Here is a 25,146-nt window from a genome sequence, read left to right as displayed (position 1 = left end):
TGACATTACTTATATCTATCTCTACTTGAAAGTTTAGTTTTAACCACAGAGGAGCTAATTCACTTCCTGGCTGTCTTTCTTTCACTTAGACCTGTCAGACCTGGTGTGATTTTCCACAAATAATGCGCCTGTTTCCCTCCATGTTTGTTTGTGGAAATTAATTTTTGTTGGCCTTACGACTGCTAACCAGGGCTGAGGAGCTTGTGCCCACTCCCTTAAACATTGTTGAATTGGTTTACACTAGATTGGGTTACCTAATCTACTTATAGGTCCCTTGTACAGTGGTATACTATTTAGCCAGGGCTTGTAAATTAAATGCTACTAATGGGCCTGCAGCAATTATTGTGCCTCCCAGATAAGTAGCTGTGTAAAAATATGTCCCAGGCCCACCATTGCAGCCTCATGGCAGTTTTAAACTGTCAGTTCTACTTGCCAATATAACCCCTTGCCAAGACTTAACCTCCCTTTTTATTGCATAAAAGTGTTCTCCAAGGTAAGCCCTAGGCTGCTCAGAGGGCAGGGTGCATTGTAATAATTTTACATGTCCTGGTAATGCAAAAGTCATATATTTAGTTTTCACTACTTTGAGGCCTACCTGTCCCTTAGGTTAACATTACGTGGCCTTATCACCTTTAATAAGTGCAAATGTTTGATTGGGGGCAGATCAGCATTTCAGGTTTGGCATCTATCAAGTTTTATTTAAAAATCTTTTTTAATGGTAGTCAAATATTAATTTACAATTTGGAAAATGCCACTTTTTCAGTTTTGTTTCCGCAACCTCCCCTGTGTTACAAAGATGGTTGTAGCTGGCAGTTAGGACATATTTATTTATTTATGTAGCTTATTAAGCACCTGGTTACTCCAACCCGGAGTGTCCCTGCACTAGAACACCACAATTCCTTCCAGAAAATCACACAATAGAGGGATTCGGTGTGGCTGAATGGGCCATATGCTGGCAGGATGGGTGGAACCAGATACAGCTGCACATGCAAATGAATAGGCTGTGCTCTGCCGTCACACAAAAGGCTTGCGGCCACTGCATTGTAAATTGTAAATTGTGTGTCTTGTAAAGCGCACTGCTACCCGCACCGCGGGCCTCGTAGCGCTATAGACCGCTGGGGAACCCGTCCTGGCTTTCCCTGTGAGATAGTCCCTCCTGGGAGTCTCCAAGGTGAAACCAGGCATCCCCGGCGTTTGTGAGGGGCCGTTGTGGAGATGAGGCAAGCTTAATGCCCAGAGTTGCTGAGTGTGATCCCTGATTAGATTATGCACTGAGGCGAGAATGATCAAGTCCGCTGATCCTGGTCCAAGACCCTGCCGGGAATCGAACCCTGGTCCCAGGCTGTTCTCTGCTCTCGGGTCTGCCGCCTCTAACCAGTGAGCCACACCACTCTGCAGCCAGCTTGAAGCCAGGGTACAGGAGTCATGCACTTTCAAACACTTCAAAGAGGCACCTCTAGAAACTTCTGCCCCATCCAAGAAGGCAGCAGATATAAAAATAGTGCCCCAAGACCCACTCTTCAGTTGACTTTCTGGGCCTACAGAAGGATTCTCAGATGATTGTGCGCTGCTATCCCTTACTGTTTTCTTCACAAGACTGAGACTGCTTTGCTCCACCTAGAAGGATGGCAATGCTAGTGGAACCCTGCCTTGTACTCTCATAGGCCTGCCCTTGCTTTTCCCTCTGAAACCCATATTTGTCAGAGTAACTATAAGGGATAGTTTTCTGGCCTCCTGTTCAGAGCTACAGGGACATAACCGTCTCTCACCATCTTGAACCCATACCTGTACCCAGTGTAAGTGAGACCTACCCTCCCAAGTAGTGCCCCTCCAGTCCTGGACCCTGGGTGGTAGTGTTAAAGATGCCCAGCGCCTTGTCCCACTGGGTATTTTCAACTTCCCACAAAGTGACTATGTCCCAATGTAGAAATCGTCACCCCAAGTTTGTCCAGGCTTTTCCCCTACAATGCTTCCTCCTGAGACACCACCTGCAGCCATGGCCCACTGAACTTTACATTATTTAACACCAAAACTCAAATTTCTCACACTTGAGCAGAGTGATGCGATACACCCAGATCATCATTTGAAGAGCTATTTTCCAAAATTGCCTATTGACAAATGCCACTGTAAACCTTATTTTATCATACAGGTGATTCTCTAGGCAGACCCATTGACTCTAGGGCAATAAAGAACAGCCTTTTGAAAATTCATAGTGTTTTCCTTTAAGAAGGCTCTCATCTATTCAGATGTGAATTTTCCTCCGTTATCCATAATCAAAATTTCCGGGTAATCTTTTTCTAGGTATGTCTCCCTGAGGAATTTAATCATTACAGAAGTGGTAATGTGATAGACAATTCTTGTCCCAGCCACTTGAAATGGTAGTTCTCTAAGACCAGAATAAACCCTCCCTGTCTCCCAAAACCTCCTAAAGGTACAATGATCACCAAGAACCTTCACTAGGCTAAACAGTGCACAGAAGGTTGATAAGACCTTATCAGCTACTGAGCAACCTATACAGTACCTAGGTTTGTGTTCAACCAGTGTCCATCTGAGGCCACCAATAATTATAACAGATCCTAGCTCTTGTGACCCATATGCCAAAACTGGCCTTCATGTGGTAGATATACAATCTTTTTTCTTAAAATATAATGGAGGATTCCAGTACCCCAAGCCAATACAACATGTTGCAGGTTGAACTCACCTTTCTTCTGCAGGTTAACATGGAGAGACAATTGGCTAAAATTCCCCTTACCAGTCAAGTACTCAACCAAAAAAAGTAAACTTCTAACCCAAGAGCCATTGTGAAATCTAGTGTGTGGTGCACATGGAAGCTTTCCTGGCGATGAATGGCGTTCCACAAAACAACATTTTTCAGTGCATAATGTCCCAGTAAGAAGAAAGCCACTCCCTTTCCACAAGTGAAAAGTTTTTTTCAGCATCTCTCAATGCTCTAGATGCCAATGCTACTATTCTTTCCTTCTTGTCAATACTTTTTGATTGCATTGCTCGTCAGACCGTTTGAGCTTGCATCAGTAGTTAAAACATCCTAAGTATGGTGCTTTCATAACCTCTTCATTTACTTTTGCAATTGTTTCTTGAATATCATGAGTCCAATTATAATGGAATTTTTTTTAGAAGATCCCTCATAGAACGTAATTTATGTGCAAAGTTTTGGACACATTTGAAATATAATTCTGCAAGTCCTTGGAATACCTTGAGTTCTTCATCATTGCAAGGTGTTGGAGTTTATTTGACTTCTTCCACCAAGTCAAAGTTAGGATTGTTTTCCTCCTTGTAGAAAGTAAGTCCTGATAAATAACTGACCTACCCCAAATGTGCATTTCTTTTTGCATATGGTCACTCCTGATTTAGACAATTGACTTAAAACCTTTCTCAAAGTATCATTGTGCTTTTCTTCATCACTGCTACATATTAGGTTATCGACTTGAAAGCAATTTACTCCACTAATAACCTTGGGAATATGTTCCATGCATGCTGGAAAACTGTGGCTGCCAAAGCCAAACCAAATGGCATGTGATGAAATCTGAATGCCCCCAAAGGGGTACAAAACAAAGTAATATGTCTAGACTATGATTTAGTTCTACATGATTGTAAGCCGATGACAGATCAATCATGCTGAAACATGAGGAATTACCAAGAAGGCTTTGGGTTTCTCCTATATTGGGAAGAGGGTGACGATCTACACATATCTGGGAATGCAAATCCCATAGGGCAACACACAACCTCAAACCTTTTTTATTTGATTTGTGGGTGGCAAGCCATTCAGATACCTCAGTGGGCTCAATATTGTCCTCCTTAATCAGTCTGATGACTTAATCTTCAATAGATTTTCTCATGTGGCTGAAGATGGGTTTTATCAAAAATAGGAGGGCAACATGGGTCCTAATTTTAGTTCACTAATTCCTTAATTCTTTTATTAGCTGTAAATTTGTCAAATAGTATTAATAGATCCTTTATTCAATCCACAATATCTCAACTTGAGCAATTCTGATGCAGGTATGGGAACCCGAAGCACATCATACAAGACATAGGAATGAAGAGAGAAATTGATCAGTATGGAAAAATGAAAACTAAGGAAGTGAAACTTGAGAGAACTGCCCTGATAAAGTCCCTATAATGGATGAAACGTGTTAGCTAGGTCTGCCAAAAAGAGATCTTTTGGATTGAATAAAGTATCTATAAATAAAATTGCAATATTTGAAAACTCATTCTTAAGGAAAAAAGTAGAAAAGAAAAAAGACTTTGTTGACAAGGAATTAAACTAAGAGTGATTACAGCTATAAACAAATTGAAGGACAAGTGAATTACAATTAGGACACATGTTCCCCTCCTATGTTTTACTAACGTTTGCATAAAGATTGAGTTCTGAAAGCAATCGAAATTGAAGGGCTGGGCACAAGATCAACTGAAATGGTGGGACTTTGGCCTGTGCTCTCCAAGGATCACCACTGCTTATCTTGTGAGTAACTAAGGTTGATCAGGGAATGCATCATGAGAGTGACTCGTCTAGCTCCCTCTTTTTGTTTAATTTTGTGTTGGAATTAACATTTTTTAAAATTATGAGAAAAACAAGATACTGTCTGTTGGGATCTTTCTAGTTTCTCCATCCCAGTAAATGAGATACCTATTTTGCATATAAACTTTCCCCACATTGGAACGTCCCTTTAAGGAGATACCAATTGTGTACATGCCTACTAATGGGATTTCATTTTTATTATACCCTCCCAATTTCTATGTCTAGTTTTAGGTTTAAATCTTTTTTATTGATGTCATTTGATTTATACACCACAAAGTGCCTTTAGTTTAGTCGTAAGCCATACGATTCATCGCATATACAACAGGGCACACAACAATATAACCCCAGCCCAACTCCCCACCCTCCCTCCCCTCCCTCCCGGGTCCCCCCAGATTCCACCCAAACCCATTCCCAATCTCCCCCCTTCCCTGGGGAAACCTGGTGTGGGTCTGATAGAGCAGAGCTAGAGTTCCTCAATTGTGCTAACTGGTAATGCGAAGTTGAGCAGTGTCATGTGGGGGTGCTGGGAGTTGTAGAAGGAGCAGATACTTAGGGCAAGTAAAATTCCCATAATTCTGTGGTGAGCAAGGAAAGGAATAAGCACTAGAGATCTGAGAAGGTGGAGCTGTCTCCTTGAAGTGAAAGAGATATATGCTCCATCTCCAGTATATGCTTTAATCTGTGTGACCACCCCTGTTGGGTAGGGGTCCGATCTGTGCCCCCATGGGATAGTATATTTTGCAAGGTCTCGACCAAAGCTATGCCCATTTGTCTACCCCTGCACTATTTGGGAGGGAATGTAAGTGCATTGGGGAGGTCCAAAATCATCTATGCTGGGAAGGGTGGTATCTGTGTATCAAAGTGCTTGTCTATATGATCAAGAATCTGTCCCCAATAAGATATAAGTGTGGGACAATCCCATAATAAGTGTGTCAATGTACCCACAGACCCACGGTTTCCCCAGCAATCAGGTTTGCTGGTCAGGTTGCATCTATGTGATCTAGGTGGTGTGAGGTACCAATAATTAATGCTCTTGGTCACCATTTCCATGCGAGAGACATTACAAGCTGTATGGCGTGCCTGGTAAAATGTCACCGCATTCTTTCCGAGAAAGTATATGCCCCATTTCCACATTCCATTGCCTCTGCCTGGCGGACTTGACCGCTGGTTCGGGGGAGGGGGGTAGGAGATTGTAGAGCTCAGTGATGAAGCATGTGCTAGACGATTTGGTAAGCAGACATTTTTCATAAGGGATAAGGGGTCTCAGTGCCATCAGTCATATCATAGGGTGCATGACCAAATGTCAAACCTGCTGAAAATTGTAACGTTTGGTCTCTGGCAGTGCAAGGTCAGAGTGAAGGTCTTCAAAGGTTAATGGGCCCTCCGTGTCAAAAAGATGCCTAATTGATCTGCACCCCTCCCGATTCCAATGGTAAAATGCCGCCAGATCAAGGCCCGGTGTGAAGTCCAGATTATTAACTATGGGTGTGAGGGGAAGGAGGTGAGACCACATGTTACAGCAGTTGAGTTCCAAGCTTTCAATGTGGTTCTTGTGACCAGTGATCCATATAACCATATGGGTCGCTGGGTTCTGTGAAGGAAAAGGATCTTCCACAATGCTTGACAAATAATGGCTTTATCCATGAAGAGCCAATGCTTCTCGAATTCACTACGGGACCATTCCAGCAAGATTTGCAGTTGAGTGGTATACTACTAGTGGCCTATCTTGGGTATTCTGAGGACACCCTCTCCAGGGGTCTGTAGCTTATACCTTTTGTCTGCCTCGACAAAAGAGATCAATTCCCTTTGAACTGACTGGAGGATACTGGGGGGGCAGGGGCATCCACAGGGAGTGTCTGGAAGAGGTACAATATCTTTGGTAGCACATTCGTTTTGAGCGCCGCCACACCAACCAGCCAAGAGAGTTCAAATGGTCTCCAGCAGCGTAGGTCCTGTCGGGTTTGAGAGAGGATATGATTATAGTTCAAGGAGGCAGTGGTACGGGATCGATTCTGTCGCCCACAGTATCGGGCATGACTGCCTAAGGGCCTGCATAGTAGAGGACTGAAGGGAAGCCCAGAGGGCTTGTGACTTGGAAACGGTAACTTTACAACCTGAAACTTCTGCGAAGCACTCAAGCTTGTCCAAAAAAGCTGGCAAGAAGTCCAGGGGGCTCCAAGGGTTGCAACAACATTGTCCACATAATTCTGCGATCAATGAGATCTCCCGCACCCTTTTGCAATGGGCTCTATGTATAGTGCGAATAGCAGGGGGGAGAGAGGGCACCCCTGTCTTGTGCCTCGGATGATTGGGAAGGGGGAGAAAAAGTGACCAATGACCCATACCATAGCTATGGATTGGCTATAGCTGCTGAAAACCTATTTACAGAAACAGGTCCCTATTCCAAACTGTGTAAGGGTGGCTGCCAAGTATGTCCAATGCACCCGATCGAAAGCTTTTTCAGCGTCAACCGATAACCACTCGTTCCACCCCTGATGCTGGGCCTTATCAATGAAATGGAGTAATCTCTGTGTGTTGTTGCTGCATTGTTGAGTGATTATAAAGCCCGAATTGTCCGGTTCCACCAGTTCCGGCATCATCGGCCCTAGTCGGGCTGCCAGAATCCCAGTGAAAACTTTAGGTCTATATTTAAGAGTGGTATTGGTCGGTAGCAGCTGCAAAGTCAGCTATCCTTGCCAGGCTTCGGGAGCATGAACACAGAGGCCAAGAGCATCATGGGGGGGATGTCAGAGGTGACGCCTTGTGCGTTAAAAAGTCCGGTTGAAATTGGTGCTAGGATTGTGCAAAAAGCCTTATAAAGAATGGTGGAGAATCTCTCTGTCTGTGCCAGGGGATTTGAGATGTTTAAGTCAGGCTATAGTTGATATCACCTTCTTGATGTGGATTGGGCTGTCCAGGCTGGACGCCTCTTCTGGGGTCAGTTTAGAGAGGGTTATCTCTTGTAAGTAGTTCAGCGCTGGCTGCTCTGGAAGGTGTTGGGCTATGTAGAGCTCAGCATAGAAGTCACGGAAAGCATGGGCATGTCTGTGTCACTTGAGCCCTTGGTACCAGACACAGCAAATACTGTATGAACTATAGCTGCCTGGCGTTTAGCTTGTTACTTGTTAGCTACGAGGTGTCCACATCTGTCCCCCACATAAAATGTGTTTTGCAATCATAAGGCATCCCACTCGGGCCCCACTCTGTATGTGCAATCTAGTTTGATTAGGAAGTCTGGAGGCGCCCCCAGGAGTGCGAGATAGAGTTCGACCAACAAGACCTCTGTGTTTGTGTCCTCCATTCCAGTTGCTATGCCTCAAATACGTATGTTATTGCGCTGGGAATGGTTTCACAAGTCCTCTGTTTGGACCTGAAGATCCAGATTTTGTTCACACAGAAGAAGGTCCTCGATCTCCCTGATGGACTCCTGGTCCTGTAGGGTGTTAATCCTGTCCACCATTGAGTCCAGGTCTCGGCGAACTCCCCTTATGTAGGCCGAAAGCTCCCTCTTCATTGATGAAAGATCCTCTCATAAAGAAGAGAATAGCAATTCGAGAAAAAGTGCAACTGATTGGGGCCTCCACTCCTTCCGCCACCTCGGTGTCTTCCATGCTCTTTTGGGGATTTGGAATATCATCCAGCGAGTTAGGTGTTTTGAGAAGAATTTCTTTCACTGATCTATCTTTTCTTTCCTTGCTGGTGGCCATTTCCAGTTTTTTGCTCTTCAAATGTCAAGGCAGGGGCCAATAGAGAACAAGATCAAGAGCCTACGCAATCATCTTGGATCTGAATCACCACCTCCGCTCTCAAGCCTCTCTGACACCCAAAGGCGAGGGTAGATTAGTCATCGCTGACAGTGGCAAATGGGCATCCAGTCTGGCTGAGATCATAGGGGTAAAGAGTGCGCTCTCTTCCGGGGCAAAGCAGGAGGGGTTCCCTCAGCTTCAAGGGCACTGCAGTGATCTGGCTGTCACCCCAGGGCCCTCGGCCCATCCACAGTCCTCCACCTTTGCTGGGTTCGGTTCACATGGTTACTGCAATGTGTGAGGCAAGGGGAGAGAGGAGGGGGAGAACGGGGGCCTGGCTCAGCCCAGCCTCTAATGTCTTTGCTGTAACTGTCCCGCTCTGATCTTTACAGCTGGCTCGGGGTCCCCCCTGCTTCGCTCTGCACTGCAGCCCAGCCCAGCTCTTTGGGAGTGCCCCAGCCCCTGTCATGGCTGCTCCACACCTCTCCAGTCGCTTGCTGCCTTCAGAAGGGGCTCTTCCACAAGCAGCCCCCCCCAGGCAGTGGCTTATCTAGGGTCGGGTGGGGGGGGAGGTCCGCCCCAGGTGGCACCATTTTTGAGGTGGCCGCCGCAGCCCTGGAGGCCCGTTGCGGCCTCGGCAGCCTTTATAATTTATTTGAGAATGAACACAGTGTCCCGACTCCCCAAATAAATGTTAAAGGCGGCCGCGGCTGCAAGGGGCCTCTAGTGCTGCAGCCCAGTACTTTAAAAATGCAAAGCCGCCCATGCTGCAGCCTGCACTCCTTCTGACCTGCTTCCATTTGGTAACTGCTGCACAGTGCACACAAATGCGGGACTTCGTTTTTGGCAATTTCATTGAAAGCACTGTTGTTGCAGGCGGCCACGATGCTTTCAATTAAATTGCCAAAAACTGAGTCCTGCGTTTGTGTGCACTGTGCAGTTGTTACCACTTACCGAATGCAGGTCGGAAGGAGTGCAGGCTGCAGCACAGCTTAACGAAGTCCTGCATTAGTCTCCTCGACCAGGTTGCTTCTGGTCATTAATGCTAGAAGCAACAGTGGAATCGGGATACAGTTTATAGTGCCACCTCTCGCAGTGGGTGCCTCGGTCTGAACGCAAACACTTCTGCGCCTCCCTTAACCCACCCCACAATCTTACCTTCACACTAGTGAGAAGGCAGGGCAGTAATGGGGTGGGAACATGTGGGGGCTAGAGGGGGTTGGGAGGAAGATTGCAGGAGTTAATAGGTGCTAAACAGGGTGCGTGCAGCATATTAAAGAGAGCTGATTACAAGGAGTTATGAAGAATAACCATCCCATTCAGAGGTAGACTACTACATGCACAACCTTCATGCAGACAGGTCTGTGGGCCCTTCTAAAGTTTGGCAGCATGGGCCGAGCTCGTCCATGTCATAAGCCGACCCTGGAGGCAACTCCTTCAGGAGCACACAAAGTTAGAAAAAAACGTACCAATGTAGCAGCTGAGCAGTGCCATGGTTCCATGGCATGCCCTAATAACCACACTATAAATACTGGGGGCTGTGTTATAGAAAGTTACCACGGCCCAGTACTTTAAAAGTGCAAAGCCGCCCGCGCTGCAGCCTGCAATCCTTCTGACCTGCGTCCGTTCGGTAACTGCTGCACAGTGCACACAAACGTGGGACTTCATTTTTAGGAATTTTAATTGAAAGCACTGTTGTTGCAGGCGGCCGCGGTGCTTTCAATTAAATTGCCAAAAACTAAGTCCCGCGTTTGTGTGCACTGTGCAGCAGTAATCAATTACGGAACGCAGGTCAGAAGGAGTGCAGGCTGCAGCGTGGCTTAACTAAGTCCTGCGTTAGTCTCCTCGACTGTTGTTGGCTCCGCCCCCCCCCCTCAGAGTCCAGGGCCGTCAAGCTTGTAGCGTGCGCAGCACGCGTGAGCGCTACCAATGACCAGCCTTCACTCGCGATTTGAACATAGCATTGACGCGTTACGCGCTTCACCGCTACGCTCTCTTTGTGATGAGTCAATTCTGGCCTGGGGCAGTGCTGCTTTATACATGCATGCAGCTTTGGGCATTTTGCTGGCCTGGCTCTCTGGACTACTGTGAGTGTGTCTGCTGCACTGCAGACTCACTATGAATAGGGGAACAAAGTTGAAACCGAACCACCCCTGCCTGCCATAGACCCTGCCTGGAGCGAGTGAGGAAAAAGGAGAGCGCAGATTCAGAGGGGTGGGTGGCTGAGTCTGTGGCTCATACATGATAGCTGCCAAGGTTTCAGATTGCTATGTGTGGCACTTTCAGGTGTGAGGTACTTGGGGGGGCCTATGGGCGCCCTTGTTGTTCAATGAAGATGAGTTAGATACATGAGTGGCCTGGGTGTGTGCCCTTATTATTCAATTAAGAGGTATGAGATACATGTGTAGCCTTTGACCGTGTCATACATGTGCATGTAACTTGCATGATCAAGGTAACTATTAGCAGCAATACTACGTGTCTCTCGGACATCTTTCAAGTGCTCACCATCCTCTTTCCCCAGCACCCTCTCCCCCCCAAGGGGCGAAAATCTGAGAGATAATCCCGGGCGCCACAAGCTCTAGGTACGCCCCTGATGCCAGGGGTCCTTGCCAGCAGAGGATCCCTGGGGTCTCGCCGTTCCTTCCGGGCCCGTCCTCAATCCACAGAGTGAGGCCTCCACCTCTATCTCATTCCTCACCCGCGGCAGTGCAGGTTAGTTATCTGAAGTGCTGCTCTCTTTCCCCCGCCTTTGTCTGCTTTCGCTCACCCTCCTTGGCAAAATTTGGAACTTGACAGTGGCTAAAGAAAGTTGTTTACAAGTATAACATCTCTTTTTGTTTGTTTTAACTTGAAGGAGTTACAGAGCTAAGGTGCAGCCTCCTTAGTGGGCACATCGAAATGCTGTTGACTGGTGATTCGGTTCAGCGGACACCCATGATGAAACTCCAAAACCATCAAAAGAGACATCCATTGTGCTGCATACTAATGAGTTGTGTAGTGGGGATCACAGCATGAGCTCTCACGAAAACTGAGTATACTGCTGACACCTCAGTGAAACAGTGTTCACCACAGCCAACATCAGTGCTGATATCCAAAGAGCTGTGCTGTGAGGGATGTCAGCATTGAGCAGGAAACTTACTCCTGTATCTCCTGAAGGGTGGATGCTAGGAGCACACTTCACAATTTTCTACTGGAACCAGCGTCAATCTTGAACTGAGGTAAGGAGAGCATGCCACGGATGCATGACAAGTGTTACCGACTGGATAAAGAACAGCTACCTGCAGCTGAACACAGACAAGACAGAAGTACTAATCTTCAGCAACAACAGCAACACATGGAACAACTCCTGGTGGCATCAGACCTAGGACCCACTCCCACTCCCTCCGACCATGCCAGGAACCTCGAAATCATCTTTGACAACAAAGTGACCATGAAATCACATATCAACTCTCTGCCTGCTTCTTCACTTTGCACTTGCTATGTAAGATCATCAAGAGGCTACCTCTAGGCACGATACGCAACATGACAGGCAACATCATCACAGCCGACTGGACTGCAGCAACAATCTTTATGTAGGAATCACCACACACCTCCTACTAAGACGTCAAACTTGACAGAATGCTGCAGCCAGACTCGTCCTGTACCTTAACCGAAGAACCGACATCACACCCCACCTTAGGTAACTCCACTGGCTCCCTGTACATAAGAGGTGCCAATTCAAGCTGCCAACCCACACACATGAGGTTCTACACATCCAAGGCCCCACCTACATTAATCACCGCCTGAACTTCCACCAACTATTGAGACGACTACGCTCCACCTCCCTATCACTCGCCCACACTCCCTGCATCTACTGCAGTAGAAATGAAGGATGGTCCATCACCCACATCAAAGCAAAGACCTAGAACGGCCTCCCTATGCAACTAACTGTGGACCATTACCTCACTTCAGAAATTCTGAAAAGCCCTCGCGAGCTAGCTGATCGAATGAGCCTCCTGGGTGATGAGCCCTGCACTATGAATCCTGATTGGTTATTTGAGTGATCTCTTTTAATTACCTTGTCTATTCCACAGTAGTTTAGAACAGGGGTGCTATTGATAGCTGCCCCCTGCACATCTTCCTCATCACCAGTTTTAAAATAAAAGCTATAAACTACTTCTCAGTCAAACTCAATTTATTGTCCATATTAAAATATGTCTCCATCACAGCAGAGCACAATGCATTCTCTGTAACTGTCAACGTTGAAAGAGCACCCACTGAACTGTGGGCAGGAGCAATTGGAACATCAACATATTTTATTAGTGCAAAATACATCCTTATGTTACAAAATTGACACAAGGATGCATTTTGATCTGAAATGTAGCATGACATGATGAACTTTGCAAGGATCTCATTGCCAGGTCCAGGTTCCGAGATACTCAACATTATTTCACACTGCAGTGCAAGATAATAATAATATTATTAGGTATTCATGAAATTTGCCAATCCATTGGGTAGCTCATATGATAGAAAAAGCTATGTTACAATAGCACGATGGACGTTGAGTTACACTCCGGAATATTGCAATTGTATTCTTATTGTAAAATTTCTTACAGTAGACCCACGCAGGTTATCCCTGTGCAATACTTGTCCATACAGTATGTTGCTGTGCGTGTAGTTCGATAAGTGGTTTTAGAGAGCGTTGCTGCTCATGTTAATAAGGATTCTGCGATTTAAGATGGGGGTGGAGATGTTGTCTATGAATTTATTTATTTATTTATTTAGTATACTTATAAAGCGCAAGCCTGTCACCCAGAGGGCATCCTGGCGCTTTGAGCTTAACAACAGCACTAATCACTTACGCAGCATTTTTTGGAAATAGGTGCGTTTTTAGGGCTTTCCGAAATGGCAGATAGTTGCTGTGGCTTCTCAGAGAAAGAGGCAGGGAGTTCCACAGCTTGGCAGCAGCCACACTGAATGAACGGCCGCCCATCCTGACTCTCTGAAACCTCGGAACTACCAACAGCTGCGCAGAAGAGGAACGTAGAGGTCGCGAGGCAGAATACCAAGAGAACATGTTCTGCAAAGTGATCGGACCCTGATGGTGTACATCTATGAACACTAAACACGCGGCTTTGTACAGCACCCTCAGATGTACCGGGAGCCAGTGTAACTCTCTCAAAGGCAAGGTAGAAGAACTAGACCTAGGCCATGAGAGGGCCAACTTGGCGGCCATGTTCTGCACGCGTTGTAACTTCCCCACCAGATTTTTCGGTGCCTCCAGGAGTAGCGCATTACAATAATCTAAACAGCTTAGAATAGTGCCGCGAACTACTTCCGGCCTGGCATGGGCGGGGAGAAGGGGCAGAACTTTACGCAACATGCAGAACAGCATCATGCATGTGGACGTGGTTTTATTAACGTGCAGGTCGAGCTGCAAATTAGGGCCGAACATCACCCCCAAGTTGCGAGCAGATGGTACAGCCAAGACTGGCTCGGGAAAGGAAGCTGGCCAAAAGTTCTCTGGCAATGTCCGTGAGATCCGGTCGGTGGAACAGTAAAGAACCTCAGTCTTCGCGCTGTTAAATTGTAGGGAGTTGGCCCATAACCAGTCCGCTGTGGCTGCCATGCAGCGATGGAATGTCTCCAGCGAGACCGCCTTATCACCCTCCAAGGAAAATACCAGCTGGGTATCATCGGCATAATTAAATGCCGAGACACCAAAAGATTTAATAAGCTGGACCAGGGGGCGGAGGTACAGGTTGAAAAGTATAGGGCTGATGGCCGAGCCATGTGTCACCCCCTGCCCTACTTTCCTTGGTTCGGAGCAGAATGGAGGAAGCGATACCAGCTGTTGCCGACTGTCAAGGTAAGATCTAAGCCAGTCTCTTGCCTCCTCTGTGACCCCACACTCTTCAAGTCTCTTGATGAGGGTTCGATGGCACACCGTATCGAACGCGGCCGACATGTCGAGCAGCACTAAGAAGGCTGCCCGACCACTGTCGACACGCGAACGAAGATTGTTCAATACGGTTACCAGCGCCGTCTCCATCCCGTGCCCGGGGCGGAAACCAAACTGTGCCTCATCGAACCAACCGATGTTCTCCAAGAAGCCTGAGAGCGCGCGGGTCACCCATTTTTCCATGATTTTAATAGGAAAGGGGAGCAAGGAGATTGGCCGATAGTTGGACAGACAAGACGGGTCCAGCGTTGGCTTCTTAAGCAGAGGAGATACTACTGCTAACTTCCAGCACTCAGGGACGGATGCCAACTCCAGAGACTGGAGGCAGATGGAATGCAACGGTTGAAAGAGTTCCGCCTGAAACGCCTTCCAAAATTTGGGAGGCAGCGGATCCCGCGGAGAGCAAGAGGATACCGTGTTAGCCAGACTGCAAAATTCCTCAAAAGAGGGACGAGGAAAGGATTTTAGTTGGGGTCGACTGGAAGGAAAGACCGGAGCTCCCAAACTAAAAGCAGGAGTGCTCAACTAGGGTCGACTGGGAGAGTTGTCCGGAGCTCCCAGACCAGAGTCGAAGACATCTGTCTGGGGTCGACTGGACAAGTCACCCGGAGTTCCCAGGACAGGAGCTACAGTTGGGAGGCACGGTCCGATCGACTGGGGTCGACTGGATAACCCATTCGGAGCTTCCGGGTCAGGACAAGAGTCAACTGGCCGGGTTCGACTGAACGGGCTAACCGGAGCTCCCAAATCGACAGTACTGGGCACAGGATGTTTTAAGCCCTCTAAGATCTTGGCAATTTTTTCTTCAAAAGCCCCCGCCAGGGAGTCACACAGGGCCTGCGATGCAGGGACCGTGTTGGCGGCACATATAGGGTGAGACATGTCCCTGACGATTTTAAACAGTGCTTGCGATTTATTAGGCGCCTGATTCAAGGTAGATTCCAAAAAGGTCGCCTTAGCAAGCTTAATCTGCGCTTTATACTCCTGCAGTATAGGCCTGAACGAGGCCTTTGCTGATGGTAGATATTGCTTCCTCCAGGCCCTCTCCGCAGGCATCAGTTTTGATGTTTCTGGGCAACCACTGGCCACCGTGCACTTCCTGGTTGAAATATTAATGGTGTTTACAAATCATTTGCTTGTGGCTTTTCAGTGAACAACAAATCTCAGTTGTAGCACTGCACTTCTTATGTATATCATCTGCTGATACTCCAGTGGTAAGTCTGCCGGCTCTTTTGTCCTAGTGTAGCTTCTTGATAGTGGCAGTCGGGCAGGTTGGGAAAGCAGTGCCAGGCAAGCTCCGTAGCCAAATATATTCTACATACAGAGACACTCTGTTTTGCCCTGATTTGTTCTGTTTCAATGCAGGCCAGTAGCATGCTTATCCAGTAAGTAGGAGGAGCGCCCCCCATTACTTTCTGAGCAGTGAATACATGAAAAATAGAACATTAATACAACCTGTTACTATAGTTTTATTTTTCTTTACTATGCCCAGTATGCCAAAGGCGGGGCTCTCCTGGTTGACACTGGGCGGCTGGGAGGAGGAGTGGTGCGCACTGCTACAAATGCTCATGACTGTTTGGATGGCCGGCTTAGGCTGGCCAAAGAGACATGCACACTTAGGTTTCTCCAACCCAGCTGTATTCCACAGCCAGGTGGAGAAACAGCACAGACTCCCTGTGCCCTAGTAAGCATCCAACCAACCCACTCAAGCCAACACCCACTTGGCTGTCTTGCTAGGTTTAGCAATAGAGCAGCATCTGGAATGGATTGATTGAGGGGTCTGTTATGTGTCCCAGGGACTACTGGGAGCAGGAGAGCAGAGGAGCACCGGGGTGGCCAGCAGCATCAGATAAGTATTTTATACCCACCCGAGATCCCCTCCTGTGGTCCATCCACCCATCTCACCACTTTTTATTTGTATCAGCCACCACTGGTCAGTAGTCCAATAGGAATGCAAATACTGATGTCCAGGCAAAGTCATGATGTGAGAACAATTGTAAGAATGCGTGACCTTACAAATATTAATATTATCGTCACAGAGAAAATAGCACAAAGCCCGCCAATTGCCCAAACAAATGTTTAAACCTACATTCAGCACTAGCATAGTACAATACAGTACCTCCCATTGAATTACCGCCCCTTATGGTTGGATTTCAGAACATTTTTCATTCATGTGATTCTTCTACTTTAGGTAACTAGGGTGAATTGCACAGCCTGAATCCCACCAACCTCAGCCCTGTACAGACATTTTATTTATTTATTCGTTTTTCTAGAATAGGACCCCTCCGTGAAGGCTTTTGTGCAGTATTTCTTTCTGGGCTACGATTGAAATGTTTCTCTCACCTCTAGATAGCCCTCTTATATTTTAAACAGGGAGTTACTTAATTGTATCAAATTCACGAGTTTCCACTAGGAACTCTGTATGTTTGTCTCAGATATGAAAAAAAATAAGGCGAGTGAACTACAGGGTACATATGTTTGCTCTCTTTTTATACCTTATATTTTTTAATTTTAGGTGCAGATTGCAAATCAAGATGAGAATGGCAAATAAAACAACAGTCGCATGTTTCATTCTTTCTGGATTTTCCAATGGTTCTGATGTACAAATTGTTTTGTTCGCTGTCTTCCTCGTGATTTACCTCAGCACTCTGCAGGGGAACCTGATCATAATTGGACTTGTTGCCATCACCCCAAAGCTTCACACCCCTATGTACTTCTTCCTGTTTCAGCTATCCTGGCTCGATATTGGATTTGTGACAGCCACAATGCCCAAAATGCGAAATGACCTCCTGATGGAGCAGAAATGCATCACTTTCAAGGAATGCATTTCTCAGGTGTTTGCTTTTCTTTTTGTGGGAGGTACAGAGGCTTTCCTATTAAGTGTCATGTGCTATGATCGTTATGTTGCCATATCGTACCCCTTAAGTTACACTATTATAATGAGCAGGAAGTTTTGTTTCCAACTGTTGGCTGTTTCATGGATTATTGGTTTTGTCTATTCTTTCATTCTCACTTTTCAGGTTTCTCAGTTGCCCTTCTGTGGAGAAAATGTGATTGACCACTTCTACTGTGAGATACCGCCCTTGCTGAAGTTAGCGTGTGCAGATATATTACCAAATGAAATTGTGGTTTTCACCGTGGTAGGGGCGTTGGGCTTGACTTCAAGTCTGATGATATTCATGTCCTACCTGCACATTATCAGGGTTGTACTTAGGATCCCATCAGTGGAAGGCAGGAGGAAGGTCTTCTCTACCTGCTCTGCACACCTCATTGTTGTTATCTTAATGTTTGGGTCAGGGGCTGGCACTCATTTCAAACATTCCAACAGTTCAGGTGGCCAAGACAAGCTAGCATCACTGTTTTATACTGTGTTTTCACCACTGTTAAACCCCATTATCTACAGCCTGAGAAATGAAGAAGTGAAAATGGCTGCGAGGAAGGCAATGTGCAAGAAGAACAGATTTACCTAAGGCAGAGGTGTTAGTCTTGCCCACCATATTCAGCCGGTTTGAGAAAATCCTCCTTTTTGCTCTGTTAACCCGCATTTTTTGACTGATACTAGTGGTAATCAACTCTGCTCTGGCCTCTGCTATCCATGAAAATGACAAACCCCTGTAAGACCCTATTATATAATAAGGCAAGTGGTATTCAAATTACCTATAAGGCTCCAGTATGTAATATGGTAGGGAGGTTTAGACACCCAGTAGATTTCCTACACTGTTGACTGCTGTCATTTTTAAAGGAAGTCCTACTTTGCAGACTGTCTTTAAAAGTAAAATATATGCAAATAGGACCGTGTAATGAAAGGTATTTTCAAAGTTGTAAACGGCCTTATTTGTACATATAATCAGAGTGGCCCGTGCAGGTGAGAGCGGTGGGGCGAAGTGGGGGTGGGTTCGACAGATGCTGAGGGAAATATTACATTTTCCCTCATTATCTGTTAAGTCCCCCCAGCCCCACCTCACTGCTCTTACCTGTACGGGCCACTCCTGCATATAAGTCACTCTCTAAGGTCTTACCTAAGTGCCCCAGGGGTGTGGTGGCATTTAACTATAAGCAAGGACCTTACAAAAGATGTTTTATATGCCCTGGGGAAGGAAAAATTACCAATTTCGTTTTTCCCCATTGCAGATACTTAGCTCCATATGCTAACACTGAAATATTTTATTTAAGTATAAATATTGCTAGCAAGAAGCTTAACATTTAATTTAAGGACACAAAAGATTGTTAATGTTAAATCCAAAAACTTGCAATTGTTAAATATATCATAACTAATACATAGGAGAATTTATTGTGTATTATTTTCTGTGAGCCAAAATCTGCCCTTCTAGCATTCTCTCCTGGTTGGTCAGCCTCAACAGGCTTAACCAAGATGCTTTGATGAGTTGAGAAGTGGCCTGCGTAGAGCAGAGGTTATCTGATGGGAGAGCTCTGCAGCTGCAGAAAACAGGTCAGAAAGGGGGGCTCCAAAGAGAGCAGGACAGTAAGGAATGCCATCCAGGCCTTCCCTCTTTTCCTGTACTCCCTAGCCAGATGGCATCCCCATGAATGGAATTTGCACGAAGGCTGGGAAGGGAGTTTTAAGTGAAATGAGCCACGCCAGTAGGTTGATTTAGCCAGCTCTTTCTCCTATGGAGAGAAAATCTTCATCTTAAAGTTTAAAGTGCTGTGCTTTATGGGACATACATATGTCACACTTTGGAGGAAGCTGTCATGCTCTTGGGTGGCACACTTAACCTCATTGAACAGGAGTGCTCACCTGCTTATAGCCCCATATCATTGAATAAATATGTGAGAGTTGCATAGCAACTCTGATTTACTGCCTACAAGGGGAGGAAGGGCTACCTTGCTGGAACCCTGACCGCCACCACAATGCATTGCAATCTGAAGGACTGCTCCTGCTGCCCACTTGGAACTACAGCCCTGAGGACTTTAACTTGTTTCATAAAGGGTTAAGGTGTGGACTCCCTTAAAGCAACAGGTTAACAGGGCTTTCTTGCACCATCTCCCCTAAGACGTTCCTAGCTTGGAGTGGGTGCAATGGACTTTTAAGGATGTGGCCAGATATATTGCAGGAATTGTAGTTCTAAACTTCCAAGGGCCATCTCAGAGTTTCTAGACTCTTGAATTTGTGTTTTGAACACTTTGAACCCTCAAGAGGAACTTCAGGAATAAGTTCCAGAAGTTTGGAACAATATTTGGAAAAAGCTTCATAAGTATACCTACCCGACGTCGAGCGTCAAGCCGACTACCTTCAACCGAGACCCGCCCCAGATTTCAGGTTCATCCTGCTTAAAGCTCAGGAGCTCAAGACTTGACTGGAAGTTCCCGCTGAAATAAGTAAAAGTAAATTTTTGATTGGGTGCCTGCCACTTAGTGTATCTGACCAGTGCTCCACCATGGACGGCCTCAAACTTTGACTTTGTCCCTCTCAAGCACGGCCAGGTTTCCAATGTTGGTGCTATATGTTTTTAAGCATTAGAAACTGTTTAATGTTCAGAAATTCCTATCTCCTGTTCCCTATATTGGATGTTTGTCATTTTAAAGATACAAATATTTCCTATTTGTATATAATGGTGTGTGATATTTATTGTCTGTTGAGTCCTATTTATTTAATGTATTTCTTTTTAAATGCTTTACATACCTGTCTCCTGAGTTAAGCCTGCCTACTCACAGCCAGCTACCCAGGGTTGAGTCAGGGATTAATGTATACAGACTTTGACTCGATCTTATATTGCATTTATGGCCCTATTGCTAGTGGTAGGTGCATACTTACCCCTACTAATAATCCACTGTCTAACAGATGGTGGTAGCGGTTGCCATCCCTGTGTTGCTTTCAACACTTTTGATCTAATCAGTTTCATTAAAGAAAAAATATAAATGCCTTAAGTTTTGTTAAATGTTAGTGTGTGTTGTTAGTCACAGTTTATTGTTGTGCTGTAGCCTGGAGTTTTCAATTTGAACTATGTAATTAGAAAGGTAAAGTGGATCCTTTTCATGGTGAAAGCAAAGGTGATCATATTTTCTTCATATCATGAAGGAGTCAAAGAACATGTGATGTATCATTTGTAACAGTATGTAGGGCATATTGGCTACAAGTGAAGTACATACCTACTTCACCAGGTAGGTCACAAGGAGTATATTTCAAACAGTATCGGAGCAAAAGGATTTTTATTTCTGTTCTATAATGCAGCCTCTCAACACCATAATTAAAAAACAAAAAAATGCCAACAGGCTTGTAGGTGTGTGTAGCGGCCAGGATGAAAGATTGTAAATATTCAAGTTGTCATAGGTTTCAGTGGCACAGAGAGCCCGGGACCCACTTCTGGGCATACTCAGTACACTTAGGGCTAGAAAGAAAAAGACACACACATGATAAAAAGAATATGGAACAAATCAAACAGTCAAGAGATCTGAGTTAAATCCATCATTCTTTTGCTCACCATGCCACCCGGGTTCTCTTGACTGAGGGGTGAATTTTTGATTTGATCCATATCCCGGCCCTCATTTGAGTGATTTTTGATAAGAAAAAACTAGCATGACAATCAAGAACTATTTAACCCCTTGCATGCGGCCGCGATTCTGCGCCTAGGCGGCAAAATCGCAAGTGGGTGGGTTTATGACGGCCCCCAGCCGTCATCAGCAAACAAGCGCCGTAGTGCATGACGGATGGGTGCTGTCATCAGCATGCAAGGGGTTAATGTACATTACGAGCACCCGAGAATGTATCCAAAGATAGAAAGGTGTAAACTACAGTAAGGAGCAAGACATTCAGGAATATTCATGAAAAAGTATTTTATTACAGAGTATTAATGAACACTATGGGCTAAATGAAATTAAATGAAATAGTTAAAGAGAAGCATTACTAGGCATAGGCTGGAGTAGTTTGTTTGAAGAGGAAGTTGTTAATTCTCCATACAATGAAAATGTTGGTATTATAGTGAGTTCGTAAAGAAAATGTTCCAACAAATGCAGAACAAGAAGAAGGCTTCTTTCGCCCCCAAATATGCCAATTCATACATAGGATAGTGGGAGAAGGATGTGGCCTGGTCCGATACCTTTGCTCACAATATGGATAAGGTTGTGCTTTGGGTTTGCTTTAGCAATTATCTTTTTGTGGTATGGGATGGAGAAGAAGCTTTTTTGCAGGAATATATTGGGAAATTGAGCTGTAATCTGTTTAACGTCAAGTTGACAGCTAATTGGAGCAGGAGTAAAATCACATTTTTTAATGTGTCTTTGAAAGTGATTGGCAAAACCTTTAACACCAGTATTCCTTTCGTAGAAATTGGTTGCAACTCCATCCTGCATGGTAAAATTGGGCCTCCTAAAGCAATTAAATGGAGTATTCCATACAGTCAGCTGTTGAGAGCCCATGGGATTTGCTCCTCTGATACTCTGAGGCTGAAGCAGGGGCCATGGTAAGGAGATTCCTTGAAAGGTGATACCCCTATAAGTGAGTCTAACTTAAAAATGTAGAAGAATTGTTAACATACAAAGGAAAGCTTGTGGGTCAGCCAGAACACCAGCTATTGACATTGAACAATCTCAAACCAGTTTTATTTTTGGGAATGTAACTGGGAACATTATTCTATAAGATCCATTCTCGCACATAATTGGCATGTCCGACAACATGATAAACACATCAAGGCTAAAATTGGTCAGCATTCCCAGAATACCTATAGAAATTCCAGATCGCTGGGAGCTAAACTAACGAGGAGCATGTTTGTTAACAATGAGAAATCAAATTGGCTATCAAACAAAAGATAGGTTTTTGGAAATGTGAACACTGCAAGACATTCAGATATGGCATAAATAGGCAAGCATATAAGACATCTAAGGGAAGATATTGATCCGTAAAATAGAGAATCATATGATACTGAATTTCTGGTCTATGTTCTGGAGTGTGGATGTTATATAAGATATGTTAGGAGCACAAACCACACAATCACATTCATATCCAGCAGCACCTCACAGTCATAATAAATTAGGATAGGAATTATCCTATGGCCAAGCATTGTTGGGCGGTGCACCAGGGTAATCCCAGCAGTTTTTCTTTTTACAGCATCAAACACATTAAGGCTCACTAACTCAAAGGAGATCGTGAACTTGAGCTGCGCAGATTTAAATTGAGGATTGTCATTTTGGTGGGGACAGAACAACTTGAGGGCTTAATCTCGATGTTGTGCTACATGTTCTCATTGACTGGACTCATGGCTGGCTTATTTCAGACATTGTTTCTTTATGATCATTGATGCATGCAGAGTTTGTGATATTATGAGATATTTTAACCATTTTCATGAATTGCAGTTCTTATGATTTCCCCTGGATTTGCACATTCACCTTTTCGCCCAAATAATTCTGTGCAGGGGAACATGAAGCATGTGAATTAGACGGGATTTTATAGCTAGTCAATGAATAGTCCTGTTTTTAACATTCTTTTAAGTCTTTTTTGCGCTTGATATGTAATGACTTCCTTTGTTGCACTTTATTTGCCTGCCATCTGTTTTTTGATCCTTGGAAGATTCTGTATATCAAGATATGGTTATTTGGATGTTTTTTATTAAGCATCAATAGGCCATTTAAAATCACTTCAATTAAGGTAATATTAGAAATGACACCTTTTCATCAGCACCTCCGTCCAATTGCTTTAACCCTTTGCTATTGTTGTACATTTTGACCATGGTATTAGGAACAGAGGATCGCTAATTTGCACTTTTGCATTTTGCACAATGACATAGTGTCACTTTACTTCCATTTATAGAATATACTCATATGGCTTTTTCACTTTATCCATTATGTATTTCAACGATATATGCCCATTTGTATCATTTTGATAGTTGTAAGAAGATAGCAGGTACATGATCTTTCAATACACTTGTGAATTTGCTCTTTTGCACTGTTCCACTGTATTGTCCTTTTTGCAATATACTTTTGGCACAGTGCCATTTTATTACCATTTTTGCAATATAATTATAGTGCCTTGCCTCTTTATCTATGATTTATTTTAACGATAGACGGCCATGCACTGCATTTTGAGGGTTGCAAGAGGATAGCAGCTACATAGACTTTTGGTTTATTTGCGAATTTGCACTTTTAGATTTTGTGCATTGGCACAGTGTCAGTCTATTGCCACTTTTTGAACATACTTTTATGGACTTGGCACTTTTTCTAGTATGCACTTTAATGATCGATGCCCACGTGCAACTTATTGATGGTTGCAAGTGGATGGCTGCTACATGGTCTTCCAGTATATTACAATTAGGTGCTGGGATATTAGGTGGCTAGGTGCTAATATGCTTCATTTAGTGCATTCACTATGTTGGATAATGAAAAATGTCCTCGCTAAGGCAATGGAAAGTTTCAACTCTATTAAGGACTCGGAGGCGAGGATTATGCCTTCTTTCTCCACTTTATTGCATAGCAGCGAAGATAACAAAGACTACATTTCCCATGGAACAAAGGGAACATGTAGTCCAACAAGAAACAAGACACCTGGTAACAGCCGACCACAGGTCTGACACCAATGTCCAATCAGGGCCCAGGCAGCCCAACATAGTCCCTCAACAGTGTCCTCTCCTTCTCGAGCCTGAGGGTAAGAGGAAACACATCACCAGAGGAAGCACTGAGGAATTGTAACAAAAGTCAAACACAGTGCAGCAGAAGAAAAACTCATAAACATCAGAATTAACTACATTACTTACTGACATACGGGGAGGGATCTCCTCCAGGAAGCCAGGGCAGGATAATCCTTGCCTCTGAGTCCTTAATAGAATTCAAATTTTCCGTTACGTTAGCCAGGACATTTTTCATTCTATGTCAGGACTGGAGGTGAGGATTATGCTTGTTCAAAGCTTGCCCAAAACCAAATGAGCCATATTCAAAATCGGTTTGAAATAAAACCGCTTGAATGTGGAGTCTGAAGACCAGTCCACCGCGTTGAGGATATCCTCTAGATGCGCCCATAGTTTAAAGGCCTTCGAAGACATGGCACCCCTTGCGGAGTGTGCTCCAAATTGGCTAAGGTTGATGCCTGCTTCATGCATCACGCAACAAACCCACCTGGCATAGTAGGTGAAGAAACCACCTTAAAGGGCTTTCGCAATGAAATGAGGAGTTGTCTCTGGCCTGGAGGGCGGAACTCCTCCGTCATCTCCTCATAGGCTTTAAGGCAATGAACCAAACAGAGCTTTGGGGAATCAGGAAACTGTTGGTAGGAAATTGATCTAGTATGGCACTTTGTGCGTCTGAGCAAAGTAAACATCACTCCCTCCGGGGTAAAAATTCTGCTAGAGATATCCAGAGCACGCATATCCGACACCTGCCTACAAGAAATGAGGCATAGGAGCATAGCCAATTTTGCTGACAATTCTTTCCTGGAGAGGTACCTATTGTGCTACTAGGATAAAAACAGGTTAAGGACTTGATTAACGTCCCAAAGCGCGGAATAACACGGCTCCTGGGGGAGGGAAAGGCGAATTCCCCGCAACAATCGACAAAGCAAGGAGTGCTCACCCACTGGAGCCCCATCCACAGGGACATGGCCGGAAGAAACAGCCAACCAGAAAGTGTTAATGGACTGATAGGCCATACCTTCAGAGGCCAGTTGGGCCAAAAAATTCACTATGTGGACCACATCTGTGACCAATGGATCCAAACCCCGTCGCAAACACCAACGGGTCCAAGTGTGTCACGCGGACCAGTACATCTTGACAGTACTGTCCGCCCACGCTTTAGAGATAAAGGGCCCAGCCTCTCTCGAAAGGCCAGGGGCTTCCCATCGACCCTGTAAATCCTCACTAGAGGGTGAGGAGACCCGTCCGGACTCAGGAGGAGAGTCGGAAACTGGGGGAGTAGGATTGGAAAATCCCAAGAAAGTTCCAGAAGAACTGGAAACCATACTTGTGCCTTCCACAGCGGGG

At 45.1% G+C, this 25,146-nt stretch overlaps 1 protein-coding gene across 1 annotated transcript; it reads left to right on the top strand.

Moving 5' to 3' along the window:
* Positions 1 to 13,643: 13,643 nt before the first annotated feature.
* Positions 13,644 to 17,694, top strand: LOC147712973 (olfactory receptor 5BS1-like). The gene is made up of 2 exons (XM_086919756.1): positions 13,644 to 13,819; positions 16,740 to 17,694. The coding sequence occupies exons 1-2, from the start codon at positions 13,644 to 13,646 to the stop codon at positions 17,692 to 17,694; spliced, it is 1,131 nt and encodes a 376-aa protein (XP_086775882.1).
* Positions 17,695 to 25,146: the final 7,452 nt, after the last annotated feature.

The sequence above is a fragment of the Lissotriton vulgaris genome, chromosome 5 (assembly GCF_964263255.1).
Source record: "Lissotriton vulgaris chromosome 5, aLisVul1.2, whole genome shotgun sequence".
Taxonomy (NCBI): domain Eukaryota; kingdom Metazoa; phylum Chordata; class Amphibia; order Caudata; family Salamandridae; genus Lissotriton; species Lissotriton vulgaris.
This window is presented reverse-complemented; position numbering and strand designations above follow the sequence as displayed.